General features: G+C 40.6%; 1 protein-coding gene across 9 annotated transcripts in view; it reads left to right on the forward strand.

Annotated features, from left to right (window-relative positions):
- carmil2 (capping protein regulator and myosin 1 linker 2) overlaps positions 1-22532 on the forward strand; it is a 59272-nt gene that overhangs the window by 32369 nt on the left and 4371 nt on the right. For 6 of the 9 annotated variants that reach the window (XM_046394764.1, XM_046394765.1, XM_046394768.1 and 3 more), the window contains 9 exons: positions 6852-6955; positions 9830-10724; positions 11540-11644; positions 14344-14380; positions 14758-14826; positions 17487-17740; positions 18638-18773; positions 19081-19170; positions 20426-20539. In XM_046394764.1, coding sequence (XP_046250720.1) covers positions 6852-6955; positions 9830-10724; positions 11540-11644; positions 14344-14380; positions 14758-14826; positions 17487-17740; positions 18638-18773; positions 19081-19170; positions 20426-20539 — 1804 coding nt within the window. The remainder of the gene's footprint in view (positions 1-6851; positions 6956-9829; positions 10725-11539; positions 11645-14343; positions 14381-14757; positions 14827-17486; positions 17741-18637; positions 18774-19080; positions 19171-20425; positions 20540-22532) is intronic. The other 3 variants (XM_046394767.1, XM_046394770.1, XM_046394766.1) reach the window with 2 other exon arrangements.

The raw sequence follows: 22532 nt of genomic DNA on the forward strand, positions 1-22532 counted from the left end.
ATACTAGCATTCGTGGGACAAAGTACATTTCCTCCAGTACTTACATACATAAGCACAAATATGAGCTGGAGTATTTTATTCTCATACCACTTTCTACTTCTGTTCCACTACGTTACAATACTGTACTTTTTATTTGGCTCTATTTATCTTACAGCTTTAGTTACTAGTTATTGTACTAAAAGATGTTTGCACACAAAACATATCAAAGTATGTAAGTACAGTAAATGCAATTTGTTGATTAATCAGTTGACCAAAAATTAATTGGCAACTGTTTTGTTTTATTTTCAATGATGTTAAGGTTTGCGCTATTGATTGTCCAAAAATTATTGAAAAGGAAATAATCAGCAGATCAATCCTTGATAAAACTAATCATTAATAGCAGTTTTATTCAAAATAGTGCAAATTGAGCTCCACTTCAGCCAACCTACATCAGTAAAATCCTGTTTTTACATTAATGCATGAGTGAATATCTAAAGATATCATATATAACAGTCACAATGGACATTTTAATTCATTGAGTACCTTTACTTTTAATACTTTGCTTATGTTTTCCTGTTTATAATGATATACTATTACTTTTCTAACATTTTCAATGCACCACTTTTATATGGTCAACAGTTATTTTACAGTATGGGACTAGTACTTTTATTTAAGTAAAAGATCTGGGTACACTTCCTCAGTCACTGTTGGCAATTTCTGGCATGGTGTACCAGCATGCTGTATGATGATGCATATGTGAAAAAATATTTGAAGTGACTGGAACATGATGATTTTTCTCACAGTAGATAAAAAGATAAGACAGGAGTAAGTGATTTGTTCATGTCTTGTTCTTGAACATTGACTTTAATGGCTAAAGGATATTTGCCAATTAGCCCACTGGCTTGAATCTTTGTTTCACTAATTCACATTGAGAGGACAGGCTCATTATTAGGGTTAGGTTAGTTATATGTTAGCGTTAGCTTGCTAGCATGCAAGCTTGACATTATTTCATCAAACAAGCCCTTCTTGATGGTATCTGAACTTGTTACATCACTCTTCTCAAAGCCACCAGACTCCTTTCACAAAGGCGGTTGAACCCTGCAGAACATAGCAGTCATTGGTCTATTGCTGCCTCAGTCAGGCAGCTTGTTTGTGTTGTAGTGCGACTTGTATGATTTAACATGCTTGGATTTCCCTGGATTGGCGCGTGTTTGTGACGGCTTGCATGCATGTTAATGTTTAGAATAAACAGCTAACAGTGTCGTATCTGCTGTGAAATCCGAAACTTAAATAATATCACATATATTTTTCTGTTTTAAGACTGAAACGACGCAGATTTTGCTTTGACAAAATAAGAAAATGGTATTTACAGGGGGAAAGCCACCAAGCAACATGAAAACAAGTGTAAATTCTGCATAAATGTACCTAGGGTGTTCCTTTTTTCCCACAGAACCTATAGTATGGTTTTGGAATATCTTTTTTTTTCTGCACTATTTCATACTCTAGAAAAGATTCAGGTCTTATTTTAGGAGGGTTGTTCTTTTTTGCACCCTGCAACCAATGCTACACACACTGAAAACATTTACTTCTTCCCTGTTGAACAATATTTATAACAATCATACAAAGGAATTGTGTGCGTCAATTGCTGATGTGGAAGGACAGTGCTGGTTTGAAAGATGAAGTCTTGAGTTTGAAAAGTTCTAATTCAAAGTTATCAAAAGATCAAAGATGTAGAACATTTTAAGGTTATGGAGTTATTGGCTTGCAATATGAATCAGTAGAGTGCATATGGCTTAAAAGTTGAATTATAACCCATAAGAAATGAATGTAGTGGAACTAGTGAAACCAAATTGCTGGCTTTCTTTTTTATTGCTAAGCAGCTGAGGGAGTATGAATAATAGCTGGGAACTAATTTGTATGAATATAAAGTTGGTGGAGTATGAATAGTTGGATAAGTGGGAAAAGAGTTTGTGTCTCAAACATGAATTAGCTCAGCTCAGTCAGCTGTGTTCTCAACTGCAGTTAAAGGTTGTCATGGTAATGGTTACTTCTTGGTGCGGAGTCTAAGCTCAAGGGAACAAGGCAGACTCATTCAAAGACTATAATTGGTATCATTAATATGATCTCGCTGTCAGCATCCTCAAAAGTTGCTGAACATGTAGACAAATGTGTGGATACAGTTAAAAAATATACACACTGCAGTGAGTCTGCTTTTGTCCAGAAAATTCTATCTCATTTGAAGTGGGAGCTTATGAGCCAGTTGGTTGGCACTCCTGTTGCTTGGGGCCTCTTTATGCCAAAAGTCTAAGTCTGTATGGTTCAATCTGAACATCCTGTGCAATACGGACTAACCCTAACCTTTGCATGAAACTCTGACCTGTTATTTTGTTTAAAAAAATACATATAATAATATAGAGCCGAAGTGAGAAAGTCTAAAGTATTGTGAATATTTTAAAGTTTAAATGGAGCCGATGTAAATGTATCCATGACAACGTTAGTGGGTTTAAATGATTTTCAAATTAACTTCAATTGTAACTGAGCTTCAACAAAAGTTGGATGTTTTAAAAGTTTCAGTGGGATTTGAAAGTTGATTAACATCAATAATGTAGGAAAGTTTACAGCTGCAAATAAATATTAGTATGAATACACATAAATAAATATTAAAAGTATTAAAAGTATAATCAAACTTAAAATTATTTAAAATATATGAATATATGAAACTATGAGTTGTTGATACTTGAAAATGCATGAAAGACTGTGAAAATGTGAGATTTTTGAACATTCAATCCAATCATTTAAAAGGGGAAATTTTCCCAGGACTAGACTATATGGACAAAAGTATTGGGATAGGGCTGTTTTTCAGGAGTTGGACTAGGACCCTTACTTCCAGTGAAGGGAAATCTCAATGCTTCAGAATACCAAGACATTTTGGACAATGCTATGCTTCCAATTTTTGGGGAAGGCCTTTTTCTGTTCCAGCATGACTGTGTCCCAGTGCACAAAGCAAAGTCCAAAAAGACATGGTTCGATGAGTTTGCTGTGAAAGAATACACAGAGCCCTGACCTCAACCTCATCTAACACCTTTGGGATAAACTGAGACAGAGATTGCAAGCGAGGCCTTTTCATCCAACATCAGTGTCTGATCTCACAAATGCTCTACTGCATGATTGGGCAAAAATTCCCACAGTAAAAACACTAAAAAGTCTTGTGGAAAGCCTTCCCAGAAGAGTGGAGGCTGTTATAGCTATAAGCTGTCTATGTAATGCGGTGTCATTAAAGTCCCTGTGGGCATAATGGTCAGATGGCCCAATACTTTTATTTATTTTTTATTAATATAGTGTATATGCAAAACACTCATACATGTAAAAAGACTTAAAACAAATAAGAAGGAGAACATGATGTTGTCTCCTGTTTCTGAACCCTATTCATCAAAACAAGATGTTGTTTTCTCGCTGTATTCTATTCTCAGAACTCTTTAAAGGGTTTCATTTGCATACAAAATCCCAAGTCCTTGGACCCCTCTACCTGAATATAGTTTCATGTAATGTCATCTTTTTTCACTACTCTAGAAGGTCTAAAATTAACAAATGTGTTGTCCGCTTGCTGGTTGTTGCGACAACTTCAAAATTATTACTTTTCTGTTCTCTTCGCCGTTAACACACAGCTTGCTTCACACATGCTTTTGTAAAATTTATATTTTGAATGCTTTTTAAAAGGTTGAAAAGGTTTTTAAAGGTTAACAGTATTACTTATAACACAGCATAATTTTATATACATATAGATATATATATATATATATTTGTATTTTAATAGTTCAAATAATAATCTCCTTGACTAAAGTTTTGTTTATGGGTTTATGGTTATGTGAGACTCTGTTTCCTAGCCTAGCAAAGCCTGTCTTCAAACTAAATTTTCTGTTTATAAGGAAAAGGTCAGTGAGTGTGAATGGGAGAATGTCATCATCTAACATGACTCCCAGTTTTATTCCTTTGAAGTGTGGTGCATCAAGCTTGATGTATGTGTAGTTGCTTTTTTTTCTATTTATCATCAATCTCGCTTGAACCCGTGAACACAAGCATAGGCAATCTGAAGCATAGGCAATTTGCACACTGTTTTCTTTGAAAAGCTCAAAATTTTGCTAAAAGATGAAACTTTATTGATTCCCTTTGCTGATTCTATTAAAAAAAAACCAAAAGAGGGACCACTCCTGAGGGCAACCAGGAGGTGGGACAGATGAGTGGATGAGTGGCGGAGGAGGAAGCCAGACAGACCTGGCAGACCTCAACAAACAGTGAGGGTCTGCTGGGAACATCTGGCTGACGACCCAGTCAGAATGGTCTTTAACTCCCACCCAAGGCAGAGCATCCCGGGAGTGGTGGGGGACGCGGAGTCCAAGTGGGTCATGTTCTGCCATTCCATTGCAGAAGCGGCTGTTTGCAGCTGCAGTCAGAAGGTCTCCGGTGCTAGTCGTGGCGGCAATCCTTGAACCTGCTGGTGGACACTGGGGGTGAAAGGTGCCATCAAGCTGAAGAAGGAGTCCTACAGGGCATAGCTGGCTTGTGGGGCTCCTGAGTCAGCTGACAGTTACTGGCCAGATGATGCGTGGTTTGGGCAGTCACAGAAGGCGGGAGGAGTTCAGTGAGACCATGGAGAAAGACTTTCGGTCGGCCTTGTAGAAATTCTGGCAAATTGTCCAGCGACTCGGGAAGGAGAAGCGGCACTTTGTTCACACTGTTTACAGTGGGAGTGGAGAGCTGCTGACCTCGACTGAGGATATAGTCGGGCGGTGGAAGGAATACTCCTTAATTCCACCGCAGTACTGTATGCTCAAGAACCATCAGCAAACGAGCAAGAATCAAGAGGTGGTTCCCTGATTACAAGAGCAGTCAGGTGATTCAACAAAGAGGGAAAGGTGGCAAAGGTGCGAAGGAGAAGAGTGGTTGGCAGGAAGTTGCCATCATATGTATATCATCAGTCTCTGGACCTATTTGAAGCAAATAGATTATAAAAATATGGTGTAGAGGTCATTAAGTTATTTTCATAACAAGGTGGTCTATTGTATTCACTGCTTCGTCCACTGTTTTTGCAACATCAGCTTCTCCACCTTATCTGCTGCCTGGCGCAGCATAATTTCTACCTGCTCTAAAGTTTGTCCAATTAGGCCTGTGGTGTGTGCAGTGTGCTATTACCCTGGATCCTGTATCTGTGCACCCATAGGAGGATTTGTGTTTGCTTCCTTGTTGCTCACTCAGCATGCTTGCTGGGTGAGCAGAGAGCAGAGACTCCAACCTCCAACCAAACGTTGCCGTAAACGGCAATAACTGTAAGATCCTATAAAAAGGGCTGATGCCCAAAATTTAAATTGCTATCCTTGTGCTGCTTTGACAATGTGAATTTACCCAGTGTGGGACTAATAAAGGCCTATCTTATCTTAGATGCTTTATTTATTAGCCTATATGTGATTTTCGCATCCACATCCACAACATGGGTGTGAAGCTGCGCCTTCATAACAAATGTGTTTGTGTGTGTGTGTGTGTGTGTGTACACATATTCCTGTAGTCGTGGGGACAAAAATCTGTTTACACAGTGTTTTTACACATTGTGAGGACCCGCCTTGCTTATGGGGACAAAATGTGATGTAAATCATTAACTATTAAGGTGAAGACTTGCTTTAAGGTTAGGGTTAGGATTAGGGAAGTAATGTTCATTGTTATGGATAGGTGGTGGTTAAGCCTCCAGGCAATTAATGTAAGTCTATGTAACATCCCCAAAAGTGATGGAAACAAGACTGTGTGTGTGTGTGTGTGTGTGTGTGAGTGCGTGCGCATGTCTGTGTGAGAGAGAGAAAGAGAGAGAAAGTGCATGTGCATGCCAGCAATTGTGTGCCATGTTGGCGTGTAGCACATAGAGACAGGTGGCTGTAAAGGAGGTGGCAGAGAATGAAAGAGATGCATACTGGTTTCATTATTTTCATGCAGGCAGATGGGAAAAACTAAAAAATAAGACCAATATTGCATTTATCAATAGGAAAACTTCCTATTGTGGGATTCATTTTTGACTCCAAACATTAATGTTGTCAACTGATTTTAATTTATCTTTTTCGATGAATTAAGTGAGTTATTGTTACATTTTAATAATTTGGTTATATTTAGTAAGTTTTAGTCAACAAAGCTATTTTTCATTTGTCAAATGCAGTGGCAGGCCGTCGGGGCCAGCAAAGCCTTCTCTGCTGGCCTAAACACTATCAGAAGCACTGACCTACGTTTATAACCTAAATTCTAATATTTGTTCCATGAAATTGTATTAATTTATTCCCAACTGTTTATTCTCTTCATTTCGTAGCATGTCTCTCAGCTGCACCGTTTCCATGTGGGTGTTCGATTTCTATCCAATCAGATTTCAGCCTCTATGTGTTGCCATGTCGGTCTAATCTGCCCAGGACCTTCAGAATCAGTAGTGCTGACCCACACAATTTAGACTATATTAGCCATTGACTGTTTGCTTAACCGGTCAGATTTCAGAATGTGTCTATTCTTTGAAAGTTTGTGAATCTGTTCCCAGCTTACAGATAGTTCCAGTATTCCAGTGGTATGATGAAAGGAAGATCAATCTTTTCTTTTCTAGTTTGCTATGAGATGAATGTAGTGAAATATTTGTTGGCACTGCAGCATACATTAATAGACCAATTCAGAATGTCAACACCTAGATAACTGCGCTTGTTTTGGCAATTGATTAAATAGTAATTTAAGGCAAGTTAATGAACCATTACAACATTTCTCTCTGTCTCTCACTCACATTTAGTTTTTTCTGGGGTTTTTTTTTCTCCTTCAGTCCTTCAGAAGGGAAACAAAAATTGTGTTTCTTGTTACAGGAGCCTGTTTCAAAGGTAGAAAATGAGGCCGATGAGGGGATGGGCAGAGTGGATGAAGGAGTCGAGGAGTTCTTCACCAAGAAAATCATCCCTGACTATGCACTGTGAGTTTATGTTCTGTCTTCAAATGTCAAAATAGAAGCAATACCACGACAACTCACAGTTGCTGGTTGCCATAGCTACCCAACACTCTCTGGTTTCGGACTTTTTCAGGAGCTCAGCAGTCAGAAAAATAGTGACTGTCAGGGCAAGTAATAGAAATGTTTGACATGACAAACAGAGTATAAATAAATGGAGATACACCTCAACGCTTAACACAGTGACAGGAATGAATCCCAGCCCAGCAACAAAACCTAAAATCAGACTCACCACTGCTTGGCTAATGGCCTGACAGGGACATGTTGGCCGCTTATGGAAGACAAATAGCCATCATTTTTCAATAGCACATTCACTGTGGTGTTGCATTCCCAACATCACATATGTGTGTGTGTAATGAGTCTTTCTCCTCTCTGGTATACAAGAAAGCAAGAGAAGAACCAGCCTGACAGTGGAGTGTTCTCTTTCTCCACAACTATAGCAGGCTCTCTTATTTATGATTAACCACAACATAGCCACCCCTAATGGCCACAACAACGTGGACTTGTACTTCTTTGCTCTTTTGTGTGTTACAACAATGTTGTTGAATTGTTGCAAACAGAATTCAGAGTTGAAGATACGATGTGGGACCAAACACACAGAGCAAAACATTTCATGTACCCTAGTTTGGCTTCTTGCAGGAAAGTCTGCATCATTTTTTGTGGATCAGCTGTAGCACACCAGTCATCTTACCAAGGTTAGTCAAGCTCATAGTGATCCACTGTAAGGGAGCCTTATGGCCTCCTGGTTAGTTACAACAAATCTTTTTTTTCTTTTTTTGCATTTTAAAGAAAGCAAATGCCAATCCTCTCCTGATAACTGCTGAGCAAAGAGTGTATGGTTCTGTAACAAATGTGTTGTCAGCCTTGTAACTGTCATGTGCTGACCGCATGCTAAATGTTTTTGTAGTGTTTAACAAACCCCCTGTTCCCTCAGTGTAACACCACATGAACACACATTCCTCGTCTGAATTCTGTTATGGACCTGTCCCAGCTTGCTAGTTGAATGCACCAATTACAAAATAATTAAAAATGGTCGATTTTGTTTTTAGCTTTAGCGATTTTGTAATCACTCAGTCAATCTGACAGTGGCTTTGTGTTAGAAAGCTTTTTTTGGGGGGGGGGCGGGGGAATAATTTGCCACTGTCATATAACATATGCATCTATCCACTTGGCTGCACTTTCATTCAGTACCAAAGATTTGTTACCGTTGGCTAGGAGCACTTACTGTACCTATAAAAAGTATTCTCCCACTTGGATGTTTTCCCCTTTTATTGCTTTTACAAAAGGAATCATTGGCAATATAATTTGACTTTTTTTGACAAAAAATTACCCACTTTATTGTCAAAGTGTAAACAGATTTCTACAAAACAATGTCAATTAATTAAAAACATAAATATTCACCCCCTTTAAAATGACACCTGTGTCTACAAGGTCCAGTCACTGGTTGATCAGTATTCCTGGATACAATTACACCATGTAAACAAAAGAACACTCCAAGCAAGAAAAGGTTATTGAAAAGTTTAGTCAGGACATGGATGTAAAAAATTTCCACCCCTGGAGTTCAGTTAAATCTGTCAATAAGAAATGGAGGGATTATGATATGTGTGTAAATCTGCCTACAGCAGGTCGTCCTCACAAACTGAGCGACAAGAACGAGACTTGTGAGAAAGGCCACCAACACACCAGTGACTACTATGAAGGAGTTAAAAGCTTCAGCAGCTGAGATGGGAGAGAATCTTCATACAATAACTGTTGCCAAGGTTCTTCACCAGTTAAAGCTTTATGGGAGAAAGCCACTGTTGAAGAAAGATCATTTTAAATCTCGACTATAGTTCACCCAAAGGCATGTGGGAGATTCCAAGGTCAACTGGAGGATGGTTCTTTGGTCTGATGAGACCAAAATGGAGCTTTTTGGCCATCAGACTACAAGCTATATTCGGCAAACACCAAACACTGCACATCACCACAAACTTACCAATTAATATTTCCACTCATTTTACATCATATAATTTTAATTGATCATATGATAACAGGAAGTTGCATATGGCAGGATTTGATAAACCCCTCTCATGGTCATTAATGCCAATTGTACTGACCTGGTTCTTAATCTAGTTTATACATAGATATGATAGCTAATGGATAAAACTAAAATTATACCTTTCATGTCCATGTAGCATAAGTTGTCAGGCATCCACTGTAAAATGAACAGAGCCATGTGCACCAACCGCCCTGCTGTTGGTGTCCGTTTTACATATTCATTTTCACGCTTTCTCAACACTAGTGACTTATTAAAAGCTGCACATCAGTAGCACAACATTAGTCGCTGTCAGCTGCATGGGTGTATTTTTAGAGCTTAGGACGATCTTGACGAATGAGTTCTGCGGATATCATGGCTATCTGCTTTAAGATTAAAATGTGTCATTTATGCTGATTTTCCATTTTCCATTCTGTAATTCCACTACACACAAGATTCTGGACCAGCGATGTCTAGTTCAAACAAATTTTACACAAATCCAGCCATTAGTTTTTGAGGACAATGGTGCTACATGAAAGGTCAGTGGCTAACCAAAATAATAAAGGGTCAAAGTAATCTGGCCAGCATTCATCTAGATATTTTGATCCAAAGTGTTGACAGATTGACCAGCATCACCACTCCAGGTCTCACCTCTAGTTGAACAAAACGTAGCAGTCACTGAGAGACATTTTTGCTCTGTGTCTTGTTTGCATGATCGTTCTTGTTTTGTAGCAGAACTGAGCATGTGTCTTGAGTCCTGTAGCAGTAGTTGTAGTACTGAGTGTCTCTTCTTGTCTGTTGCTCTTTCTGCTGTCTCCCTGCTGCAGAAAAGGCCGGTGGGAGGAGTCAAACCCTGCCCAAGCCACTCCCCCAGAGTCAAGCTCCACCCCCACAGCCTCAACCCCCTTTTCCTCTTCGTCTGACAATATCACCTCCACTACCACCATCACTGTCACTTCTCCCTCTGTCCCGTCTACTAACACATCCTTTACATCCACTGATGTACCACCCCTTTCTACATCCTCCGCTCGCCCTGCCTCCTCTTCTTTCACCACCAACACAACCACACTTCCCACCAAAAACATCAAGAAAAAGTTTGGCGACTTCTTCGCCTTCAAGAGGGCTCGAACGGCTCGAAAGGCAGGAGGGGGAGAGGGAGGAGGATATGGGGTGAAGGTCAAAAGAACCTCCATTGCAGACCTCATTCGACCCCTCCGTGAGGCCAAAGAAAGGGAGAGAGAGAGGGAGAGGGACAAGGAGAGAGAGAAGGGGAGAGGGTCAAGGTCAGAGGAGGATGCTAACGTTTCTAATGATGCCACCACCACAGAAGGAACCGTTGCCACCAGCCACCATCTTGCAGGAGATGCGAGGGAAATGATGGTGCCTGCCAAGATATTAGCCACGATGACGCCTCCCTGTAAGACCACTTCCTCTTACCCCACCATTGCGACAAGCCATGATGTCCCGACTGCTGCGCTGTCCAACCTGGAAGAAGAGGCAATTTTTGTCTTGCCAGGTCGCGCCCCCAGTCCTGTGGTCACTTCCCCTGTAACTGAGCAAGAGAGGAGCAGCATGCTGATGAAGAACATGAAACTGGGAGGGACTCCATATGAAGAGAGGAGACTGAAGGTGACCAAGAGGTCACTGAGGGAGGGCAAGAGTCAGAGTCTCATACTGCTGACCGGACTAGAGCCTGAACACAAGGATGACGCACACAGTAAGGTAGATCTAACAATACACCGAACACACCCATCGTCAAATGTCTGAAAAAAGGTGCAAGGTACATTAACACTGATATCCAAATGACAAAAAGTTAGAGCTTTAACATAATAGACAAGCTGTGGTTTAAAGCTTCAGGACTTACAGAAGAGTTGTGAGCATGTCAGTAAGACCTCAGCGTCCTTTTAATCTACCTAAGTCCACACCCTGGCAGGGCAGGGATGAGTTAGGAAGTTAGATGACCACTGACAGGAATGATCTCCTGTGCCACTCAGTGGGGTGGAACATCTTGAGGGGAGAGTGTGGGATGTTCAGGACCAGCTTGGACATCCTCTTCCTTGTTGCTGCCTCCGGAGAGTCTAGTTCTAGTCCTCCTCTGATCACTGAGCCAGACCTTTCCAATAAGCTTGTTAAATATGTTCATGTCTGTTGGCACAGGGCAGTATAAAGATAGCACCATAGCACCGGCTACCACAGACTGGTAGCATGTGTGTGTGGACATGTATTGACAAAAAACTGTTTACACAGTCACATTGTGAGGACCTGCCTAACTTACCACAACATAAATCATTAGGGTTAGGGTGAAGACTTGCTTTAAGGTTGAGGTTAGGTTTAGGTTAAGGTAAGGGTTAGGGTTAGGATTAATGTTTATTGTTATGGTTAAGTAGTGGTTAAGCCTCCAGGAAATTAATGTAAGTCTGTGTAATGTCCCCAGAAGTGATGGAAACATGACTCTGTGTGTGTGAGAGAGAGAGAGAGAGAGAGCGAGCGAGCGAGGAAAAAAATACTGTTTTAAATGTTGATCTGTCATCCTCTAGCAACATGCATCTGAGGGCACATCTAGTTTTGAGCAGAGGCTTCAGGTGATGCTACACAGAATGGGTGTGGCCAAGACACCACCTGCAGACACCAAGACGAGCCAGGTAAGATGGGTGTGAGGGCTGGTTACTGACTGGTTACTTTGTTCACAAGGTGTTGCTTCTGTTTCTTCTTTGATATGTAGTACTTCCGTCTAATGTGCTAAATAGTAACACTCTATGAAATACCTTCACATGTTATGTGGGTGTTTGGCCAGTTCTCAGTGGATTCAGGTTGTGTGCATTTAATTGGAGGGATGGTACTGTTTTGTACACACACACCAAGATGAGGTGCTAAATCGTGGTCTGGGACTGACCCTTCATCATGCTGTATGTTTTGATAACTAATACGAGGTGTGTTGTCCCAAGGAGGACAGCAATGCATAATGAAACATATTCTTGTATATTTGATATCATTATCAGTGGAGTGTGTGTTTGGTTGAATAATTGCTTGATTTGGACTGTATCACATTTAGTTTTCTTTAGGTAAAGCTGTCTTATTTCAAGTGACCCCACTTTTTGTTCATCAGTATGTTGTTTATTATTCTTATCAGTAACAACCTCATACTCTCTAATTTGATGTCTGGCAATGCAGTGACATTACTTTAAAAAAGTCTAAAACATGGGCAGTCAGGCAGTCATACATGTTGGAAACAAGCTTAACAGGTTTGACCAATTTGGTCTGAAGATGAACGAAGGTGAACTTAAAATTATTACCCAAACTGAGAGTATAACCACTTTCTGGGGGGTTTATGTCCCTTCCCTAAAACGGACAAAATACCAATCTGTCTCTGCAATACACAGGAGAAAATACTGTATGCCAAATATGCCTTTTAGGAGCCCTGTCAGCAGATATATCTCTTTCATTTCCTATTTATTTTCAATGTATTTTTAAGTCTGTGATCTCCCCTCCTGGTTGTACACTTAGTGGTGCACATACCTAAGTCATCTGATTTAGCATGTTGTTGTGGCTATTAAAGTTTGCTGAAAAAGCTCAAAATCCTAATACAATTCTCATTTCTATGTTTTGCAATTAAACAGAAAACTGGTATAAGTCTTACATGCAATGTCCAGTGAGGCTCGAATTTTGCATGTTTGCAAAAAGTCACAGCCTGAGTAGATCTACAAGTCAGTTAGTAGTCATGGTCATTGTGCCATCTATTGGCAACAGGAAGTAAGCCTTGTGTGACATTCATCGTTTGATACACATGAAACTTTCATGGTGTGGTATGCACTTGATGTACTTGAGCCTAATATATTATTTGCATATGTTCTGTAGCGTCACATAGTGGACACAGGAAGTGACGTTGTAGCACTTTGTGCAGTGTGAGAGCATTGTTGCCCTGACAAGTTTGTGTGTGTGTGAGGGCACCTTCAAAGCTGCTTGCAGCTTTAATTTCCTTTTCTTTTTATTGAGTTGCCACTTACTTTCAGGCACAGTTGAGCATCTCATTTCCTGAGTTTCAGAGACGAAAACACACACAGTTGCTACTGGAGCCTGCTTCAGAAAGCAGGTTTAGTGAAAACTCTGAGTAAGCTAAGCCTGAAATGAGGGAAACTGTGTGTGTTAACCTTTTCAGTAAGGAAGGAGACTCAAACCTCAAGCCCATTTCAGAAAGAGAGGTAACTTATACTTACCATGGTAACTTAGTCTGCTTTTCAGGAGCAGGTTTTCTACAGTAAACCTTGAGTTCCTGTCTGTCTCCTTCTATTTACAGAGCCGAACCGCTGCTTCATTTCCTCATTCATTCATTTAGTCACGCACATTTTAGTGGAGACCGAGTAATTACTTTTAAAGTGGCATGTCCTTTTATTGACTTGAGTTTTATTAGGCTCAGTACCATTTCACTAGTTTTCACCTGTGATATTTTAAGAGTTATTATATACTAAACATGCATTGATTTTATCAGTGTTGTCCCACACCAACTCTCTGTCCTTCACTGCTGCCGCCGTGTTGCTTTTTTCTGTGAAAGGTGTGTTCATACTCAGCATTTGCCTGTGTGAGGACTTCTAGTTCTACAGACAAAAAATAGGGGGGGCCTCTTTTCCCCACGGGCCGTTGCCATGGTGAATCGTAGCATCATGGCTCCACTGACAATGGCTTTTTATAGTCGTGATCCATACGCTGAGAGTCAACCTACTCAGAGTTGATTGAACTAATTCCGATCAAGCTGTTCTGTAACTGGAAACTCAGAGTTTTCCATCTCAGAGTAAATAAACACAGAGTTCATGGTTTAACTCAGAGTTTGTTGAACTTCCTTCTTGAAATGGGCTGGGATGTTGTGGCTGCTTCAATATACAGTAGGCTATTTTGATGTTAAAGTGCTGTCTATGGTAGTGTACATTTTGTATCACATGTTATTAATAACTATTAATTATAAATTATCCTGGCCATACAATATAGTTTTCAAAACTATATTCTACATAAGTAATTTTTCATATATAAATATATGAGAGAATTGTCTCCTATACCCATTTCCTACTTCAGTGTCAACCTACCATAGTGCTGTCATATGAACAAAGTTTGTGTAATCAAGAATTATTAGCAGCATTTGAGATGTGCTCACTTTCAGTTGTTTAGATCTAAATAAATTGTTGGTTTGTGTTTAATCTGTTCTTTGGCCTGTGTTAAATACTTCATGTGAGATCAGCGCACAGTGTAAATGTAAAAATCATTAGGTTAGAATATTCCGTTATCATTACAAAGTAAAACACCAATTTGTTGATCAAACGTTGTTTAATATTGTCCAATGTGTATATTGTAGAATAAAGATGAGGAGCTGAGAAAGGCCAACTCTGAAGGTAAGTAATGTGTGTCATTGTATACAGAATCAAAATCACAGCAGCATCACTTTTATTTTGATGAACTGAACTTTCAGCAGTTCAGTTATCACCTAAGTTATTCTCAAATATGTTTTGCTTTAACAAAACCAAAGTGAGTTCTGGTTTGGCAAAAATGAAATTTCATTAATAAATCAAAGTGATTTAAAGTGAATTCATATGTGCCAGTTTCTCCATCCTTCCAGTCTTCTTTGAGTCTGAATCACGAATGATTTTTTCACAGTTCTGCTACTTACAGCTTTGACTTAAGTTGAGCCCACTATTTATATTGCATTCATTACGTGTGAAGCTTGGATTCAAATTCCACTTTGACAGTATGTACTGTTTCTGTCCCTCAGGTGCTATCCTGGATAAACCTGAACCACCTCCCACATACATGAAGCCCAGAACTATGTCAACTTCATCAGGTATCAATGTTGTCAACACTTATTTCTAATTTAACATAACAACAATACACCCAGGTGCACAGCCCAACAGACAGCGGGTTGATTGTAAGCCTGACTGTATGTTTAATACATAATAATATTAACAAAGTTGTATGAATATAAACTTCATAATTATATACAGTCTACAATAAAATGGCTTCTGCTGCTCTGCTGGAAACTAGAAAGTCCAGTCCTTTCAATGATACTAAGTGCACCATCAGTAGAAAGACTTTCTGGGCAAAAGTAGCAAATGAGTTTCACATTTTACATGTCATGCTGCCAAAATATTTAACCAGGGCTTATGTTATTTTTGCAGATTTCAGTTACTTATTTTTCTGCTGTGAGTTTTGGACCAACAGTGTCCTCAGAGCACTCCTCAGTGATGCTTCAGCCTCCATATTGGATAAGGGCAGTCTGACTTGACATCACTGGGAGCTCTGGCATATCAAGTACTGACTCAACAGTTAACATGTACACATGGCCAAAACATACAGAGCACTTGAGTATATATTGATAGATTGTATAATGAATGTCGTATATTTGTGTATTATTATCAAATTTACAGTTACAGTTATTTGTGAAATCCTCGTTAAAATGGTGATTTGGTGGCGGCTATTTATTTTAAAACGTGAAATTCAAATAACATAAAGGATCTTTTTCCTTTATTGCATCTCAGTTTACAATGGAATAGTAATAGAAATAGTGGATGGATAAACAGTGGATATATATTTCTCAGCTTCTTACCTTTCAAATGAGACATCTACACAAGCCATATGCTTGAGGATTGATTCCTGATTCATTTGTTGTTTTAGGCTTTTTCCTCATGGATAGGGTTAAGGCTTAAGAGATTTATTAGCAATAATTCATGACATATACTGAACTGAAAACAGTACAAATGCACTATATATAATTTTGTAATCAGCTTCATTGATTTGAGGCAACAAAAAGCTGGGAAAGTCATTTATTGCTCAAAACACACCTGTTTGGAACACTCCATAACGAAACAGGTGCATTGGTAACGGGTACGAAAGAAGCATCCTGATGGGGGAGGTAGCAGTCTGTGTGGAGTTGTGTATAATATCAGTGGGCAGGAATCAAACAATACTCTGGCACTTACAGACCAATAGTCTTCTTATTTATTGTCAGCATTAGAATGAATGTTTTTCAGCTAGGATTTATCATCCACCAATTGTAGCTCTTTTAGCTAAAATTAGTTTGTTTTCTAGGCTATAATAATAAAGACTGCTTATCTGTAAGTGCCAGACTTTTGTTTGTTTTGAAGTCTGTGTGTAACAGTCTCTGCTGGGTCTCTACTGTGGTCCTGTGGTTTGTATGTTCCGTATACACCAAACAGCCATGACATTATGAACACTGACAGGTGAAGTGAATAAAACTGATTATCTCATTACAATGGCACCTGGCAGAGGGTGGGATATGTTACGCAGCAAGTGACAAATAACATTTTGTTATTGAAGTTGATGTCTTGGAAGCAGAAAAAAAGGCAGGTATAAGGATTTGAGCGACTCTGACAAAAGAAAAATTATGATGGCTAGATGACTGGGTCAGAGCATCTGCAAAACTGCAGTTCTTGGTGGATGGTCCTGGTCTGCAGTGGTCGGCATCTACCAGAAGTGGGCCAAGAACGGAAAACCGGAGAACCAACAACAAGGTCACGAGCAACCAAGGCTCAGTGATACACATGGGGAGCGAAGGGCGCGTGTTGTCAGATACAGTAGAAGAGCTACTGTAGGTCAAATTGCTGAAACAGTTAGTGCTGGTTCTGACTGAAAGGTGTCATAACACACAGTGCACTGCAGTTTGTTTCATATGGGGCTATGTAGTTGCAGACTGGTCAGAGTGCCCATGCTGACCACCACCAAAAGCTCCTACAATGGACACGTGAGCGTCAGAACTGGACCACAGAGCAATGGGAGAAGGTGACCTGATCTGATGAATCATGTTTTCTTTTCCATCATGTGACTGGCCACGTGCGTGTGTGTTGCTTACCCGGGGAAGACATGGCACCAGGATGCACTATAGGAAGAAGACAAGTTGGCTGAGGCGTTGTGATGCTTTCGGCAATGTTCGGCTGGGGAACATTTGGTCCTGTCATTTATGTGGATGTTACCTTGACACGTACCAGCTACCTAAACACTGTAGTTGATCAAGTACACCTCTTCATGGAGAGGGTATTCCCTGATGGCAGTGGGCTCCTTCAGCAGGATATTGCCCCCTGCCACACTGCAAAAACGGTTCATGAATGGTTTGACAATATTAAGTTTGAGGTGTTGACTTGGCCTTCAAATTCTCCATATCTCAGTCCAATCAAGCATCTGTGGGATGTACTGGAAAAACAAGTTCAAATCCATGGAGGCCCCTCTTACAGGACTTAAAGGATCTGCTACAGACGGCTTGGTGCCAGATAACACAACATGCCTTCACAGATCTTGTGGAGTCCATGCCTCAACCGGTCAGGGCTGTTTTGGTGGCAAAAGAGGGACCTATTCGATATCAGGCAGGCGCTAATAATGTTATGGCTGATCTGCCTGAACATCTGTCCAACCTGGAGTCACTGGATGCATCAGCCTAAATCATTGCCCCTGTCTGTTATTGATGTATTGTTTCTCTCATCCTGTTTCCAGCAGACCCCAGGCATCCTATGAGAGCTCTGGACACCATCCGAGCAGACCATCCCCTGAAGCCCGCCCTCCCTGAGCGTCCCGCTGGCCCTCTTCCACCCAAACCTGCCATTGCTGCCAAGCCTCCTATCCCCACCCCTGCTGCTCTTGCAGGAGGAGTTTGTCCCTCCTCTGCTCCTCCCTCCAGCAGCTCAGCAGAAAGCATTCAGCTCAGACCACACACACATGATGCCAAACCAGGGGAAACTACAGCACAGGTAATACAGCACTCAGTCACATATTTCTTTAATTGTTGCAGGAGATATAAATCAGATGTAAAGTTTTGCACCCAGTAGGTGGCAAAGTTGCCATCTAATTTATTTTTAATATTTACCTCACAGTAACAGTACCAGTAAGAAATACTTAAAAATTAGCTACAGTGACTAATACAAGCCACAAGATAGCAGTAGCATATAAGCTAGTTAAGTATCTATGTTGGTTTAAGAGAGATTGTTATTATAAATCAGTATAATCCCTGGAAAAGCATGAAGACTGAAGAATTATAAAGGCATGATCGATGAAACAAATGTATGTGGTTTGTTGATTTCAATGCACACATGAGAGTATGGAGAGGGAGACCAGTTGTTTACAATGAGAAAACCTTCCTAGTTCCTTATCATATTTGATACTATAATGAGGATTATACAGCTCTCAGTGGTATGATCCGCAGTGAAGCTCTCTTGCACCACATGGGACAATATTGTTTCTCTACAATATTTATTGATCTTTTTATTGACTCTTTTCTAATGTAATTGTTTTTAGTAGAAGCTGCTGGCCCACTTGACACCATTTCATAGCGAGAGAGTTTTATTCTCTCAGGATTGTCTGATTGATGGTCTAAATTTCAGAGTCCTTTCCAATTATGAATATTTGTGTTTCCTCTAACTGTATTAGAAACACTTCTCATGCACAGCAAGGTGCAATTCAACAGTGGCATAAAGTACAACCATCAAATTGAGTTGAATCATTCAAGATTCAAGATTTATTGCAAGACTACTGGGATTGGACTGTTTTGTTTTTAGCTATCGTGACACAATTGTTCTCTACATTCATGACTTAACGATCACATTGTTTGAGCCACATCCCACTGAGCATGCTCTGATCTTCATCCCTAGAATGGCAGCCAGGAGGGTCCCCGGGCTGCAACCACAGCTTTGTCCCCCAGGAAAGAGCTGCTTCCTCCAGCACCATCTCCAAGGAGAAGTCCCAGCACACAGGATCGCTCTGAGAAAGCACAATCGGCGACTGATGGTAAGTCCTCATTAAAATCAAATAATTCATTAATATTTGGTTTGGGCTTTTTGAAGGCTATGAGCTTTTATGAGAAATCATGTGTGGTATGGCAAGTCGGCAGAAAAGTGGCAGTTGAGGAGACTTGTGACAGTGTGCACCCTCTCTGTAGATCTCTGTGTTATTATTACCTTGATGTAATATGATGTTGATAAAGTTACATATGAGCTTGACCTGTTCTATTTGGAAAGTGCCATGAGTAACTTTTGTTGTGATTTGACACACTATAAACAAATTGTTTGTGTGTGTGTTTGGTTCATATTTCCAGAGAGTCTTCCTAAGCCACGCCAACACATGAAGCCCCTTCCACAACGCAGGGCTGTGTCCGTGCATGAGGAGGCTTTGGCCATGACACAAGGTGAGACTTTGTCAAAGTGTTTAATGGAAACATCAAAAAACTAAAAAAAAAAAACTATCAATCAACAACGATCAAAGTCAACCTGCGTTTTATGAGCTCAGTTTTGGCTACAGAATTAAAAGTTCTGGTCTGGAATATGACCACTGAGAACTGATACAGCTGATCAGATACAGGTTATACAGGTAATAAAAGTCAGAAGATGATATAAATTGCTCATTCTTGAAATTTGTCCACAAAGGAACAGTAGGATCAATTTCTGGGTGCCTGTGGGATGTTATTTGATCCTATAGATAGCCTAATATTGCTATATGACATAACTTAAGAAGACAACAAACAAATACCTTTGAAATATCTTTTTAACCAAATCACACACATTGAGGCAACTATGGTGTCTTCTTGTCATAACTAATTTAATGATAACTAAGGTAGTATTTTTTTCACTACCATTCACTGAGCCTCCCTGTCTGGAGTCCCCCTTGGGAGGCCCACCTCCCACTTCAACCTCTGATGTAGCCTGATAATGATAAATTTGTTGTATCACAGGTTTGCTAGAGGGAATGATTGGTAATCAAGTCAGTGATCACAGCTAAACAAAGATGAAAAAAATGCCAGAAATAAAGCAGAAAAAGAGGCTAAGGGAAGAAGTATTCAGATTTCTTGCTTAAGTGAAAGCGTTACCACACACATACCACACTGTGAAAATACTCTACAAGTAAAAGTCCCGTATTCAACAACTTAAAAGTATGTAAGCATTATTAGTGAAAGGTATTTTAAGAACAAAAGTTAAAATTACTCATTGTGCATTAAAAAGGTCCCTATCAGTGTTTTACAATTATATCTGATGTTTCTGGATTAATATTATTGTTGCATTAATGAGTATGTTCCATTTTACTGCTGTAGGTGATTAGGGTTGAGCTTAATAAACAGCTGACAGAGATGACAGAGATTCAGTATATAAACAATTTTCAGTCTTAACATGAGGTCAGACAGCACATAAGATTTCATTTTGAGCATATCCCTGCCTAATTGCTGTTTTTTAGCTTTCTGACACGTAGTTTTGGTGCATTATACAATTTCTAGCCACTGGAGAGCTTTTAAACACACACACTTTTGTAAATATATAACTGCTGATTAATACAGCTTTGTGTGTGCATGGTTGCCGTAAAAAAGTGTTTTCATTCACAGTGATGATTAAAGGAGAGCTCTGGTTTCCAACAAGTCTCAAGTGCCTTTATCTCTGACTCCATCTTTCCAGAGCTGAAGGCAGTGTTACAGAGGTCACCCATCCGTATCCGGGGCACCAGAGGGGATCTGCCCATCTGCACTGAAGATCCATCTGGTGTGGAAGAAGCACACAGAGGTCATAAAGGTCCATCAGTCATACTTATAATTTACTTTCTATTTTTTATTCTTTCATTCGTCCATGAACTGCCATCTTATCATGGTTTCAGTGCCCTAATTATCCAAGGAGCTATATTGTGGCAGGCCCCTGGTAGAGTCTCTTAAGGAAAACTGGTCCCAAGGAAAGGCCCACATCCCTGGTTGTTGAAGCTAGCTGTTAAGACATGGAATCTCACCTCACTGGTGGGGAAGGAGCCTGAGCATGTGCTTGAGGTCAAGAGATACCAGCTAGATATAGTCGGGCTCACCACTATGCACAGCTTGGGCTCTAGAACCAACCTCCTTGAGACAGGTTTGACTCTTTTCTGGAGTTGCTCCAGTTGAGAGGACGAAGGCAGGTGTGGGGTTACTGACTCTGCCTGCCTGTTGGAGTTTACCCCAGTGAACAAAAGGGGTTGCTTCCCTCTGCCTCCAGACCGGGGAACAAGTCCTGACTGTTGTTTGTGCATATGCACCAAACAACAGTTCAGAGTACCCATCCTTTTTGGAGTCCTTGGAACAGGTGCTTGAAGATGCCCCTACTGGGGACTTCATCGTTCTGCTGGGAGACTTCAATGCTCAGGTGACCAATGACAGTGTGACCTGGATTGATGTGATTAGGAGGAACCGCCTCCCTGATCTGAATCCAAGTGGTGTTCAGTTGTTCGACTTCTGTGCTAGTCACAGTTTGTCAATAACAAACATCATTTTCAAACATTAAGATGTCCATAAGCGCATTTGGCACCAGAACACTCTAGGTCGCAAGTCAATGATCGACTTTGTAGTTGTATCAGCATATCTGTGGCCATATGTTCTGGATTCTCAGGTGATCATCACTTGGCGGTCAGTTGGATCAGGTGGCAGGGGAGGATGTCAGACAGACAAACAGCAGACCTAAACAAACAGTGAGGGTTTGGTTGCAATGTCTGGCTGAGGATAGTCTTCAAATCCCGCCTAAGGCAAAGCTTTGACTGCATCCCAGGGGTGCTGCGGGACCTGGAATCTGAGCGGGTCATGTTCTGTGATGCCATTGCTGAGACGAGTCATTGTTCAGAGCTGCAGTTAGGAGGTTGTTGGTGCTAGTCGTGTTGGCAATCATCGAACCCGCTGGTGGACACCAGGGTTGAAGGATGCTGTCAAGCAGAAGGAGTCCTGTAGGGCATTGTTGGCTTGAGGACTCCAGAGGCAGCTAACGGTGACTGACTGGCCAAACCATGCGTGGCTTGGAGTTTATCCAATGAGTCTACATATGTTTTGTTGATTCGGAAAAGGTTTACAGCCGTATCTCTCAAAGTATCCTGTGGGGGCGGTTCTCGGATTCTCTGGGAATATGGGGTGGATGGCCTGTTGCTATGGGCCGTTCAATGTCTGTATTGTTCGAGTGAGAGCTTGGTTCGCATTGCTGACAGTAAGTCACACTCATTCCCAGTTAGGTTTGGACTTTGCCAGGGCTACTCTTTGTCACCAATTCTGTTCATAGTCTTTATGCAGGTACATTTATTTCTAGGTGCAGTCAAGCGGCAGAGGGTGTCAGGCTCAGTGACCTTAGGATTCCATCTCTGCTTTTTGTGAATAATGTAGTTCTATTGCCAGAACGGTGACCTGCAGCTCGCACTGGGACGGTTTGCAGCTGAGTGTGAAGCAGCCATAATGAAGATAAGCATCAAGTCTGAGGCCATGGTTCTCAGCCAGAAAAGAGTGTATTGCCCACTCCAGGTTGGAGAAGAGTAGCTGCCCCAAGTGGAGAAGTTCAAGTATCTCAGGGTCTATGGTCAAGATAAGGTGAGACTTTATTGATCGCCAAGGGGCAACGTTGCTTGTTACAGCAGCCAACAGGACAAGACAGTGCAAAAAGTACGGAAAAGATACAGGAAGATATAAATATTATGAAAGAAAAATGCTACTATATTAATACAAGGTTATACTTACAGAACAAAAAATATACAATTGTGTAGAAAGGACTTCTAAGTATACATACTATA

Source organism: Scatophagus argus, chromosome 7, assembly GCF_020382885.2.
Source record: "Scatophagus argus isolate fScaArg1 chromosome 7, fScaArg1.pri, whole genome shotgun sequence".
NCBI lineage: Eukaryota > Metazoa > Chordata > Actinopteri > Scatophagidae > Scatophagus > Scatophagus argus.